Genomic DNA, 14,437 nt, shown 5'->3' on the forward strand with positions numbered 1-14,437 from the left:
GTAGTTAGAGAGATGTTGGACTTTCTCTCTCTAGCATGTTAATTATTGATACTTGAAGAACATTTTAATTTATAAATTAGTGTTCTAATTATCTTATTATACATATATATATATATATATATATATATATATATATATATATATATATATATATATATATATATATATATATATATATATATATAGCATATCAAGTGGAAGCATTTTATAATGAGAGATGAGAGGAATAAATATCAACCATTGGATTCATCAAGAGAGAGAAATTAATAGCCACATTAATGCATTAACTTTCTCTCTCTTGATGAATCCAATAGTAGATATTTATTCCTCTCATCTCTCATTTTAAAATGCTCTCACTTGATATGCTCCCATATATATATATATATATATATATATATATATATATATATATATATATATATATATATATATATATATATATATATATATATATATATATATATATATATATATATATATATATATATATATATATATATATAAGACAATATTAAATATTTATATATAAAATTTATAATAAAAATTAGAGAAAAATTATATCGACGGGATATCTAACACCTACACCGTGTATGTATCCATCCAATGTACTCGTTTTAGTTTTTTAAAATTATTTAACCAACTTTGATTTATGTGCAATACATTTTGCTTTGTTATTATGCATGGTGAAGAATACAGTATAGGAAAAGTGGTGTCAAAATAGCACACCTCTAAATAATGAGATACACGAAATACTATTATTGGAATTTTGAATTCAAATACATTAATACGAAATAATAATAAAAATTAGTTTATTAATCATTGTTATAAATAACATATTTTATGACGAAATTTTCACCTCGGACAATTAAAAATTGAGGGTATAAATCCTAAGAGCTTCTATCAGTATCGTCTGCAGACATCTTGATGACATACTGGCGAATTACGAGCTATTTGGTACTAGAGGAGTATCAGAGTGGCATTACATGACTTGGTTCTATTTTGTGTCACACCCTATCATGACAACAAACGCTCCTACACGTCATTCTGGGTCTGCTCGTGAGGAGATCCTGGAGAATGAGTAGGTCAGGGAAGACCATGTCATTGATGCGTTGTCGATCTGTCAGAATATTATGTGAATTACGAGAAAGGATCTAGAGACTGGGTTGTTTAAGAGAGGTGGTGATGTTGTGGTTGCCCTAGCACATTTCATTCTTACTGAAGCACAAAGTGCATTGGGTTACCAGAGGCAAAGAAGGAGTCAGAGATTAGGATTAGGCATATGCAGTAGGTTATGCCTTTTATGTATTTTAGGGTGTTTTCCAACATTTTTCATACTTTAAGAACTATGTTTGTAATATTATGACATGTTTTTTAATTATTAATGCATTATCCTATTTTGAGATTTTATTGGTTGAATTAAATTATGGATTATGGCGTTGTTAGTCACATTAAAATGACTTCAGATTAAAAAAATATATATAAACTTAGACAATGTTTCTGCTCACACTTCATTCATAAATGTTTTCGGATATGCATATCCAAAATAACCTCATAAATATTCGAAGATGTATATCCGAAAATTTTCTAAGTGAATAAATGATAATACTCATTAAAAAACGCTTGAAAATGAGTTCAGAGATATTTTCGAATATGCATGTCTGAATACATCCTAAATATTTTTAAAGATGCAACTTCAAATCATTATTTGACAAAAATAATTCATAGTGCATTTGAAAATGCACATCCGAAAATTTATGAAAGCATTTTTAGATTTTCAGAGGTAGTTTTAGATTTTCAGAGGTGTATTGGGTGGGAAAAGAAATTCCCTAAATTCATTTGCACCCAAAGACTCTAATTGACAAGAATGACTTTAGTGGATAGCTTAAATTCGTACAATTAATTTGATAATAATTATCAGCTAGTTCAACCATATCTAAATATTTTAATCAGTAGGTTTTTACTAGTTTCAAGTAGGTTATAGATTAAACTAGTATCTTGTCATTTTTAATTTATCAACTAATTCAGTCACTGATTTCAGCAAACACTACATATTCAGCTATTAGATAGAGTTAAAATGGAGCTGCATAAAACTGATTAAAGAAAAATATATATATGTACATTCAAAATGTTAAACCTAGCCTTAGAGGTAGAGAGAAAATTCAGCTGGAGATTTTGAATGAATTGGAACTAGATACATGATTAATCTAACTAAATAAATTACAGCACATGTAGACTCCTACGAATCTCCCTCACCCACCACTTCCCCCTAAAATGTATACAAATTTACTATGTAACATGACCTGTGAATTACATGGTGTCCTGTCCCATGAACATTGAATAAATATGAAAAATGTAACCATCAAAACTCCAATCTTTCACAGGCCAACCCACTTCACCCACCTGAAAATCCGACCAACTCTCCAGGGCAACTCATAATCTTTGGCGACAGCAGGCTCCCTTCTGGCCACCTCTGGTTCGGACCAAACATATACCCCTCGCTCCTGCTGACTGCCAGGTACAGTATTATCCAGGATAACAGCAACAAGAAATGCAATCACCATGTGTAGTGAACAAAGAGTATTCAGGACATAGTTCAACTGCAAAAGAAACAGATTCATAAGTGCTTTTTCAGAAAAACCAGACATGTTAGCTGAATTTATAAACAAATACAAGCTGACACTCATTTCAACACACATTCTCATATTGGTTTGAATATATCGATCCCACCAAATTTATGAGACTTGCATAATTTAGTGAGACTCGTTTGAAGGTCAACCTGTAAAAGGGAGTGTGTAGGAAAGTGTGTGTTAGACAGTGTTATCAACCAATTCCTCACATTCAAAACATCTCTACTAGTGTTTTTAACCATCATTCAAGGATTAATATAACAAGGGAATCGCTTATCTAAAGCTAACTCTGCATATTCATTTTAGTTAGCTCACTGCACAAATTCTAGATGACATAATTTGACTTTAAAACATATGGAATCAACAAACTATTCCCTATTGAATGAGGGTAGCTTCAGCTTCCAATCACAAGATCATGGAGATAAATATTGCAATAACAGCACATCCTCGAGTATAAAGTGGCATTTGGATTACTTATTAACTTTTCCAAAAATTTCACAATGGTTAACAAATTTAAATCACAAAAATTGACCAAGCAAATTTAGGGCGTCATAAGAGTGAAAAACATGACAAATGGCATACCCCTCCATATTTGAGGTGGAAAGGCCCGTGGGAAGCAACAATGTAGGGCTGAAAATAACTTGGCACAGACACGTTGGAATTCGGAGATATGCCGTATTGCTGAAAGTAGGCCGGTACGGAAAGAGAGAAAAACAATGATAACCCAACTATGATGATATTACGAGAGCTTCCAGCCTCACTATAGCGTAGATTTGACAAGCCCCAAGCTGCGAGCATTGCCCACATAAAGCAGAGCAGACCAGCAACCATAACTTCAGGAATTGAAGCAATGAACCCTCCAACCTTACCTGTTGTACAGAATAAGAATAATTAAACTTGGATAAATTTGCATGAAATATTTTCTATAAACGAGTTGTATATTCGGTTTGTCTTTGTCCTATGGCTTGTGCGGCCACAAAAAGGGATAGGATGAGCATAAGAATCAGCAGCTTTTCTCCCCTGAACCATTTTGCAACAAAGAGGGATGAAACAAAGATGCCTCAGAAACAATTGAGTAATTCAAAGTTTTTAGATTTTACATGTCTGTCTATTTATGATTCTTAAGTAAAGAGTTTATGAATTGGTGTTAAGATAACATACTACTGACTGACTGCAACTTCAAAATAACATGGGCTGATAAATTGGCAATATGCAGCATAAGATGCAAAGCATTTGTAAATATTTTGGATGAAATTACTAAATATCATGGTGGCAATATTATGTAATCAAATTTTCTCTGATAGTGCCAACCAACTGCAGAATCACAAAATGTTACCATACAGAATACATTAAGCAGCAAGTCAAAGAAGTGGCCAATATATTCTACAGGCATGTTCAGCAATTGATAGAATAAAATCTGTTAAGAAGTGTGGTTAGGCCTAACTCAACCCTACAAAACCGGCTTGTAGGGTGAGGATTGCCCCCACTTATAAGGACATGTTCATGCCATATATTGTCCGATGTGGGACTCTTAACACACCCCCTCACGCCCAGGACCTAGACAACTGGAGCGTGGAAATAAATGGTGGGTGGTCCGATAGCGGAAACCATAGAAGGTGGCCCACCGGATCTTAAACGAGGCTCTGATACCATGTTAAGAAGTGTGGTTAGGCCTAACTCAACCCTACAAAACCGGCTTGTAGGGTGAGGTTTGCCCCCACTTATAAGGACATGTTCATGCCATATATTGTCCGATGTGGGACTCTTAACAGTGTGAAAAATAGAAATCAGAGTGTTCTGAATGTGCTTGAGTGAGTAAAGCACTCAGCATCCATAATATTTATACACTATATAATTAATTACATATTATGTTTACAAGGAGAAATAAATAATAGTCCAACTTCCTAAATGCATGAATCTAAATATACATGAACCTAAAACTTAAATGCTCTTTTTAATGGAAAACATACAATGTATTTTTTCTATTTCCAACACTCCCCCTCAAGCTGGTGAATAAGTATTCTCCATTCCCAGCTTGAATATAATTCGTTCAAAATTTGAGCAACTCAATCCTTTAGTGAGAATATCCGCAAGTTGCCCATGTGAGGACACATATGGGGTGCAAATCAGCCCACTGTCAAGCTTCTCCTTAATGAAGTGTCTATCAACCTCAATATGCTTAGTTCGATCATGTTGAACTGGATTATGTGCTATACTGATAGCTGACTTATTATCACAGTAGAGCTTCATGGGTCCTTCCCATTTGATTTTCAAATCTTCTAAAATAATTTTAAGCCAAAGTAATTCACAAATGCCTTGTGCCATGGCTCGAAATTCAGCTTCAGCACTAGAACGTGCTACTACATTTTGCTTCTTACTCCTCCAAGTCACAAGATTTCCTCCAAGAAAGGTGCAATACCCTGTAGTGGATCTTCTATCAACAATTGATCCTGCATAGTCTGCATCAGTGTAGGCCTCAAGTGTTGTATTTCCATTTCTTTTGAACAAAATTCCTCTTCCTGGAGTTCCCTTGAGATACTGCAGGATTCTATGAACTGCTTGTAAATGGATCTCTTTAGGACAATGCATGAACTGACTAACCATACTTACAGCATATGCAATATCAGGTCTAGTGTGAGACAAGTAAATTAATCTCCCAACTAGACGTTGATACATTTCTTTATCTACTGCAACATCTTCTTCTGTATTACCCAATTTAAGATTTGGATCCATAGGAACGCTCGCTGGTTTACACGCTGTTTTTCCTGTCTCTTTGAGTAAATCTGTAATGTATTTTTGTTGTGATATAAAAATGCCTTTTCGGGAATGTGCCACCTCGATTCCCAAGAAGTACTTCAGCTTTCCAAGAGCTTTTATTTCAAACTCCTTAGCCAAACAATGACTCAAGATCTGTTGCTCCTTCCAATCATCTCCAGTCATTATAATGTCATCCACATATACTAACAAAATTGTTACTCCCCCTTGTGGCGAGTGTTTGATGAACAAGGTGTGATCCCCTTGACTTTGCTTTTACCCCAAGGATGTCATAACCTTAGTGAATCTTCCAAACCATGCTCGAGGTGATTGCTTTAGGCCATATAACGCTTTTTTCAACCTGCAAACTGTATTGTCAGACACATTTTTTTCATACCCCGGTGGTACCTGCATATAAATCTCCTCCTCAAGTTCCCCATGTAGGAAAGCATTCTTCACATCAAATTGTTGTAAATTCCAACCATAATTGGCAGCAAGTGACAAAATTACTCTCACTGTATTCATCTTCGCAACCGGTGCAAATGTTTCTGAGTAGTCAATTCCATAGGTTTGTGTAAACCCTTTGGCAACCAACCTGGCTTTATATCTTTCGATTGATCCATCAGCCTTATATTTTACCGTGTACACCCATTTGCATCCAACTGGCCTCTTTCCTTCTGGTAAAGTCACTATCTCCCACGTTCCATTCTTCTTCAGTGCGTCCATCTCAATATTCATGGCTTGCTTCCATTTTTCATCAGACAATGCCTCAGAAACATTAGTAGGTATGGAAGTAGCGTTAAGGTTTGTAAGGAAGGCTCTATGGGTAGGTGAGAATTTTTGAAAAGAAAGATAGTTTGAAAGGGGATATAAAGGCTGTTTGGTGCATTTTCTAGTACCTTTCCTAATAGCAATTGGAAGGTCTAGGTCATCATCTGTTGTTTGGGTCATAATTTTATCCTGCAATTCAGAAGAATTAATTACCTCATTTGAAGGAGTCGAGTCAGGCTCTTGAACTTGTGTCGATTCAGGAACGGCCTTTGACTTTCTCATGTAAACCAGATTCTTTCCATATCTCACATCCACTTCAGGTTCACGTTCAACTACTGGTATATTTGATTGATTTGACTCAACCCCTAATTCTTTAGGCTCAGATGGGTTTGGTACAAGTGTGTTTAACTCAAGACCAGAAAGATCGGGTCTATTTGACTCAAAACTGGAAGAATTAGGTGGATTTGACTCGAGACCAGAGAGATTGAGTGTATTTGAGTCATGACCAGATGTATTTGACTTAATACTAGACAAATTGAGTGTATTTGACTCGAGACCAGAAAGATCAAGACTTTCAAGCTTATCTTCCTTAAAACTCTCCCCCTGAAGATAAGGTTGAGTGAAGTACGGTTCCTCTTCATGGAAGGTTACATCCCGCGACACAAAGAATCTTTTAGATGGAGGATGAAAACACTTATATCCCTTTTGAGTAGAGGAATAACCGACAAAAACACATCTTAGGGCTCTAGGATCGAGTTTTTTCCTGTCTTGACTATGCACATGGACAAATGAGACACACCCAAAGATTCGAGGTTTGAGATTACTACTTGTTGACAAATTTGGATAGAAGGAAGAAAGAACATCCATAGGACTCTTGAACCCTAATACTCTAGAGGGTAATCGATTAATAAGATATGTGCTAGTGAGAACGGCCTCCCCCCATAAATATTTGGGAACATTTTTATGAAACAATAGTGCTCGGGTTTGGTCTAATAGATGCCCATTTTTTCTTTCTGCGATTCCATTTTGTTGTGGTGTTTTAACACAAGAAGACTCATGGACAACTCCCTCTTTTTGACAGAAAGAAATAAGAACATGATTGAAGTACTCTTTTCCATTATCAGACCTAAGTCTTTTAATGTTTACTCCAAATTGATTTTTAATCATGTAGAAAAACTTTGGAAAAACAGTACTGACGTCAGACTTGTTTTGGAGTAAAAATACCCAAGTAACCCGGGTACAATCATCTATAAAAGTCACAAACCACCTAGCACCTGTTACATTTGGATTAGTAGAGGGACCCCAAACATCTGAATGAATAAGATAGAAAGGGGAAAGACTTCTTTTGTTGTTTAATGGAAATGGTAGACGCTTATGTTTAGCAAACTCGCACACATCACAATGAAGACTTTCAATATCTACCTTATTGAATAAAGACGGAAACAAAACTTTAATGACTCCAAAAGAAGGATGACCTAATCGACAATGAAAAAGAAAGATTTTTTCCTTTTTGGAGAGTATTGACTCTGACATAGATGAGTGAGACAAGTGGACATTTGTACAGTGACCTGGTTCTTCAAGATAGTAAAGGCCATTCCTTTCTCTAGCACGTCCAATCGTCTTTCCCGAGTCCTTATCCTGAAATATACAACAATCATTAAAAAAAGTCACACTACAGGATAAATCATTTGTAAGTTTTTGTATGGAGACAAGGTTCATGGATAGCTTCGGAACATGGAGAACCCTTTTTAAGGTTATAGAATGATTTAATTGAATATCTCCACAGCCAGCTACAGTTACAAGAGTACCATCAGCAGTAGAAATTTTTTTATTACTGGGACAAGGGGAATATGTGGAGAACTGTTTTGAAGAGGGTGTCATGTGGTCTGTGGCTCCTGAATCTAATATCCAAAATAAATGAGAAGGTGTTTCTGAGACATGAAATCCAAATGAGAGTGGAAGCTTACTAGAATACGCCACACTACAATTACTTGATGATTTTTCCATACCAGAAAATGCAGGGACAGTGGCTGGAACAGTGCAGACAGCGGCTGAAACTTGCAAACAGTGGCTGGAACTTGCAGACAGTGGCTGGAACTTGCAGACAGTTGCTGGAACTGTGCAGACAACGGCTGAAACGGTGTAGACAGCGGCTGGAACGGTGTAAACAGCGGCTGAAAAATGTGCAGAGTTGTACCAACGGCTGCAGAAAACTGTATGAAACAGTATGGACGGCTGCCGGAAAAGTATAGATAGCGTTTAATTGAAAAAACTTGACAGCACGTGTTGCCCAGTCAAGATTTAAGGGTTCTGACAGCATAAAAATGCCCGGTCAGATTTCTAAATACTGATATTAGCGGAAGTAGAGTCCCCTAGATTAGGAGCTCTGATGCCATGTGAAAAATAGAAATCAGAGTGTTCTGAATGTGCTTGAGTGAGTAAAGCACTCAGCATCCATAATATTTATACACTATATAATTAATTACATATTATGTTTACAAGGAGAAATAAATAATAGTCCAACTTCCTAAATGCATGAATCTAAATATACATGAACCTAAAACTTAAATGCTCTTTTTAATGGAAAACATACAATGTATTTTTTTCTATTTCCAACAAAATCGTTGCTCAGTAACCCATAATAAATGTTGACTTTAAAATTTCAGCTGCAAACTTTGGTAAATTGACTGTTAGGTTATAAACATTATGTACGGTTAGAATCTCAAAAACCAGCTTCTCTCAGAATCATTTAGGGCTTCTCTCAGAATCATTTAGGGCACAGGTAAATGCATATAAAACAGACAGACTTAAGACCTACCATAAATGACATGAAAAATGTATATTAAAAACTCATGTGTTATCTAATATCAAGAATCAGAAGCCTTTAAATGTCTAATGCTTATTGCATCTATTTTCTACTACAGTTTATTATAATCTACTTCCACTCTCAACTGTGGTTATACCAGTCTAAGACATTCTACATCAGATGTGACTTCATAAAGCCTTATGCTTTATCAATACTTAATGAATGTGTTACATAAAGGCTAAATATTCACAATATACTATAAATTTTAACATCACTGGCTAATTTAAAAGCAGTAAGCAACTTGGGCCACAAAAACAATACCACTTTGTTCATTTGTTAGAAATTTTTTATCAAGTAAAAATTGCAGTAATCATCTGTTAGGAAAAACATTGGCATGAGATTAGAAACTAAAGTTTCACTAAATTGTCATAATAGATGAAACTAATGAAGAATTTGCTATTAATTTTACTCCCACAAATTTTTCTACAAGAAGTCCTGAAGTGAAAAGATCATAGTTGCAAACATCATGTTCTTTTTAACACACAAATTTGCCTAATTGCCATGGACCAGCAAAATGTAAACTTGGTGTCTTCTGACAAGGAAACTAAAGAAATTGAATGGTGGATAATTTCACAAACAGCTTGACTGCATGAATTTTTTCTGACAAATATCAAATAAGCATAGCCCAAATCGCTTTTCAGTTTTCATCTTTATAACCCATTGCTCATAAATAAGTGTACTTCCAATAAATGTTAAAATTAAGAACAGAACAGGATGGTAAGAGAATCTCTTACCAATGACAGACAACAATATCAGAAAGCATGCACCCAGTTGAACAGCCATACGGCTTCCCATTTTAGTCACAGCAATTGTATGAACATTTTCAGTTAAAGTTGTAGACCCAGTTCCAGTTCCCCAGAGACCAGCCAAGACACTAGAGAGACCTTCCAAACAAATTCCTCGACTAAGAACTCCAGGAGTTGGAGGTCTCGATGCTACCAATAGAGAAGATGCATGGTATGAGCCAACCTGCAATGTAAATGAATATCAACAACAAAATTCAGTGATTTGTTAATCCAGCATATAGAAAAAAATAGAAAGACCATTTTGTCTTAATTTTAAGATCGTATATTGTTAGAAGGGGAGCCTTGGCACAAAAAAGGTTGGAGTTACTGTCACGTGATTGGAGATCATAGGTTTGAGTCATCAGTCATGGAACCAATTTGTTGCAAATACAACATAATATTGCCTACAACAGGTTCATAAATAGTTGCTAATCTCTTAAAATACGACATAACATTTCCTTGGATGCTCTTTCCTAAATAGCTATTAATCTCATAAAAATTAGTACATATTAATATATGACTAATCACAAGGATATAAGTAGAATCAGATTGGTTTAAGAAACATCTTCTATTTGTATTTCCTATTTTCACATTAAATTACAAAATGCCACTTTTTTTAGTTTTCAAATATTTGTATAAAATACAGGGAACAATTTATATTGTTTTCACTGTTTCATTTGAAAATCTTCAAAAACAAGAAACAAACTGGTTAAAAATGTGACACTGCTTTAATTATTAGTGAGAACAGATTACAAACCAAACAGGCTATTTCCACTGATCCAGTCACTTCCCAGGTAGATAGAACCTGAACTCAATTACTCGCCTATGCAGCTGATATGTACTTGAAAAGGAATTGAAAAGTGGCAAGGAAAGATCTTAATTAACCATGTAGAAACATGGCAAACTGACATCTATTGTTTTTATGTTTGGATCAAATTTAAGAAAATAACAATCTATAAAAATGACATGAGGGCCAAGTACAAAACCAGTTTATAATAACACAAAAAACACAAAATATTAAATATTCAGAAAGAACTAAGATAAATACCGCCCAGGAACAAAAACAGAAAAGGACATGAAACTAACCGAATCCACGGATGTGATTAAAGAAACCACACACATTACAAGAGCCATGTTCCAGTGAAAGACAGGAGTACCCCATTGTAATGGATAGGGAAATCTAAACCATGGAGAGGATTTCAAAGCCTGAGAAGTATCAACCCGACAATGCTTCATCCTAGAAAAATGCTTTCTGCAATGCTCTGAAAGCATATTTGATGCGGGTATATTTACATCACACCCTTGGTAGCTGTAAAATCCTGATTCAGTAAGCAAGAAAGCATATGCCCATGTAATTGCTAGACCAAGAGGAATCTGGCAGTTAGGTGAAGAAAACAGATCGTTTATTACACCATCGGGTTTTATTTCAACTACTGTTGAAACTTTAAAAGATAACATAAAATTCAACTTACTGCATAGATTAGAAATATGCGATGTCCAAGAACAGATATCTTACGAAGATACTGTACAGAGCAAGAAACAACAGAAAACAAATTTTAGCACAGTGAGCAATACAATATGCACAGATGATATTTCAAAAAAAGAAAATATTTTATAGAAAATTTAATATTTCAATTTTCGAGGCATTAAATACGCAGATTACTGAGATAAATTTACTATTTTTAAAGTCTTAACCATTGCCCTGAGGACACTGGTTAGCATTTCCCTTTAAATAAATAATTTAGGAAAGGAATAGGACAGATAAACAAACTTACAAGAGAAAAAACAATAACCACTAATATCTGTACTGCCCCGATCTCAAGACATGTACCAACTAATGGGAATCCATAACTGAAAAATGAAAGTCCAACTGCAGCAATAGTTGGGGATACAACTACAGGATTGATCAACCTGAAACAAAACTCATGAAACATGAGGGTCGTTATCAACTAAATTGAACAGAAATGGCATAAAAGTTATCATTTTGAAAAGCACAAGCGCTCAAGTGATTTGAATCAGGAGGAGGGGAAGGAGAAAGTTCCTAATTGCACCCAAAGGGAGGGGAATGATGCATAGGACATAGGAGCCATATTGAAATACTATTCAAACAAGCAATGTGCAACCTTTTCCATGGAAGAATGATCCCAATATCTTAGTTATTAAGACAGAAAATTAGAATTTCTAAACCAACAAATCATCAAAATTAGATAACAGCCTAAATTATTGAACAGCCAAATAATATATATCATTTCTTTTTAAAAGTATTTATATCATTGCACAAGCTGCAATGTTCCTCCTGCAGCGTGCTGTTTATGTGTAGGGTCACGCATGGTATATGGAAGGATATTCTCAAGTGGCTAGAGATAGAGCACTCCCCTCTGCAGTGGCATGAAGAGGTTGAATGGATAATAAGGCACACTAAAGGAAAAGGTTTTATTCCAAACATGTTGAAGATAGTCATAGCTGAAACAGTCTATGGGATTTGGATGTATAGAAATTCCAAGATATTTGGCACAAATACGATAGTTGATAATAAGAAAATAGCTAGTAACATCATAGACATTATTTTGTATTGATGGTGGATGAGGCCCAAATATAGAAGTAAACTTGCTCTACTTATGATGTAATTGTTTTTGCATCTATCTTTGTCAGTTTAGGAGCTGGATCGTTTCGATCGCTTGCTTGTAATTGATACTTTTGAAATATATATATAGTACTCCAAAAATACATTTCTTATCCCGCTAAAGTAAATATATTTAGAGCAACTTCCCCAACACAGTTTGTGGGAGGCAAGGAGGGAGTTTTTTTTATAAACCTGTCACATGGGATCCTTGTTCAAAATACATTCTATGAGCTTACTATTATTATAGTCTTTATGTTTAATTTTATAGGTCCTCTGTTGTCATTGTATTATTTAACTAATTTTTATCACAATGCTAATAAGAGTTATCTCAACTATTAAAATTGAATTGTGTCAATACTAAGGTGTTAAGAGTGACTTGCACATTCCCTCAGTCCACAGCAATAGTCAATTATGTTTGGTGAAACAATGAAGCATTGAAGCATGTACTGATAAAAACGAGTAAGAAAAATAAACAAGCAGGGAAAATCACAATATTATACCTTATTAAGAGTGACATAAGTCCAGTATATCCGAGAAAAGCTTGAAAAGCAGATCCAATAATTATAGCCCCCTGAAGCTCCCTCATTATATGCTGGAATTTCTGCAAATTGAGTAAGAAGACTCATCAGCTGCCTTTGTCTCAATTATGCCACCAAATAATTTATAATCCCTCAAGACCTTATGAATAAAAAGATTATTTTTTAACATTGTTGGATGAAGCTTGATATAGACAAACATACATACGTTTCCGTTTAATGCTTGCAACTCTGGGGAGTTTATTATCGCCAGAGCCGGTGCCAAGTAAACAAAAGAAGGGCCTTGTATCAAGGGCAACCTAGACCCAAAATTAATATGCAACAGAGTAGTCAACCCCGAAACAAAGAGCACGGTTGATACCACCTTAGAAGTTTCCTCCTGCATACTCTCACTAACACATTAGATAACAACAGTACATACAACAACAACTTAGCCGTTAATATAGCAAGAAAGAAACAACTAAAGAAGTGGAAAATTACTCACATGAGAACCTCCCATTGCAGGAACAATGACAAGTGGAATGAGAATCAATGAACCTAACATCGAAACATAATGCTGGATACCATACACGCTAATAGGAACTACAAAAACACAACAAATTTTCAAAATTAGAAAGAAATATAAAAAGAGGGAAAATCATCAAAATCAAAATTCCAAATTTCCAAAACAGCTCCAACTAATACCTAAACCAGGAGAATCTCTAAGCTCATACTTCATATGAGGATGCCTAGACGCTAATCCTTCATCATCCACAACCAAACCATCAACCATTTCTTCATGCCTCGACACTCTCCGCACCTGCGGAGGCTGCTCTGTTACCGGCGCAGGATTCGCCTGACCGTTAGTACTCGGAACACCATCAGAATCCCTCCGTTTCTTCACCGTTTGTTCTTTAACAACCGGAACTGATACCGGAATACTAACATTGTTGCTCTGTGCTACACCGTTTACCGGTGGACGAACACGACCGGCTTCAAGATCCAGTTCCGGTTGCGGTTGTGGTTCAGATTGTCTAGCCTTATGAGGGAGAATGTTTATTATCTGACCGGAATCACTAGCATTAGTCTCGCCAGAGAATTTAGGCTTAAAACCAGTTTTCTTTGCCCAAGAAGAAGGCGGAATTGGTTTAGCATCAGCCGGCGGTGGCCAAGAACCGTGACGGAGATCGGAATCGGAGTTGGACATATTAGCGAAGAAGCTAGTTCTCACACATGGCTTGAAACAGTTGGTTATAGATCTGGTGAGTGGTGGCGCGTGACGTGTCAACAATGTGGAAGTGTGAAGGTGTTAGGGTTTTGGGTTTTCCAACGGCGAAAAATGGAACAGAAAAAGAGAGTGTTGAAGTGAGTGAAACTGGAAAATGTGGAGTTAGAAGTGGGAAGTGTGAAATGAAGCCAATGGTTGAAGGAACGAGTTAAGTTGAGTCTAACTTGGGAGTGTGGACTTAAACATGGTTATTAATTAATTAATTGAC

At 35.6% G+C, this 14,437-nt stretch overlaps 1 protein-coding gene across 1 annotated transcript; it reads right to left on the reverse strand.

Moving 5' to 3' along the window:
* Window positions 1-1,960: 1,960 nt before the first annotated feature.
* LOC131601856 (nucleobase-ascorbate transporter 12-like) lies at window positions 1,961-14,437 on the reverse strand. The gene is made up of 10 exons (XM_058873763.1): window positions 13,647-14,437; window positions 13,447-13,544; window positions 13,171-13,341; window positions 12,927-13,027; window positions 11,579-11,714; window positions 11,276-11,326; window positions 10,890-11,177; window positions 9,753-9,987; window positions 3,210-3,496; window positions 1,961-2,597 (listed from the first exon to the last, which is right to left on the reverse strand). The coding sequence occupies exons 1-10, from the start codon at window positions 14,146-14,148 to the stop codon at window positions 2,376-2,378; spliced, it is 2,091 nt and encodes a 696-aa protein (XP_058729746.1). The 5' UTR covers window positions 14,149-14,437; the 3' UTR covers window positions 1,961-2,375.

Source organism: Vicia villosa, linkage group LG5 (genome assembly GCF_029867415.1).
Source record: "Vicia villosa cultivar HV-30 ecotype Madison, WI linkage group LG5, Vvil1.0, whole genome shotgun sequence".
Classification (NCBI taxonomy): domain Eukaryota; kingdom Viridiplantae; phylum Streptophyta; class Magnoliopsida; order Fabales; family Fabaceae; genus Vicia; species Vicia villosa.

Bases quoted from the DNA above. Each gene is read 5' to 3' on its own strand.
- LOC131601856 (XM_058873763.1), bottom strand. From the start codon at position 14,148: ATGTCCAACTCCGATTCCGATCTCCGTCACGGTTCTTGGCCACCGCCG. The intron at 13,545-13,646 runs GTATTAGTTGGA...GTGTTTTTGTAG, and splicing joins TAGAGATTCTCCTGGTTTAG to TTCCTATTAGCGTGTATGGT. The intron at 11,715-12,926 runs GTATAATATTGT...GTTTTGTTTCAG, and splicing joins CTTATGTCACTCTTAATAAG to GTTGATCAATCCTGTAGTTG.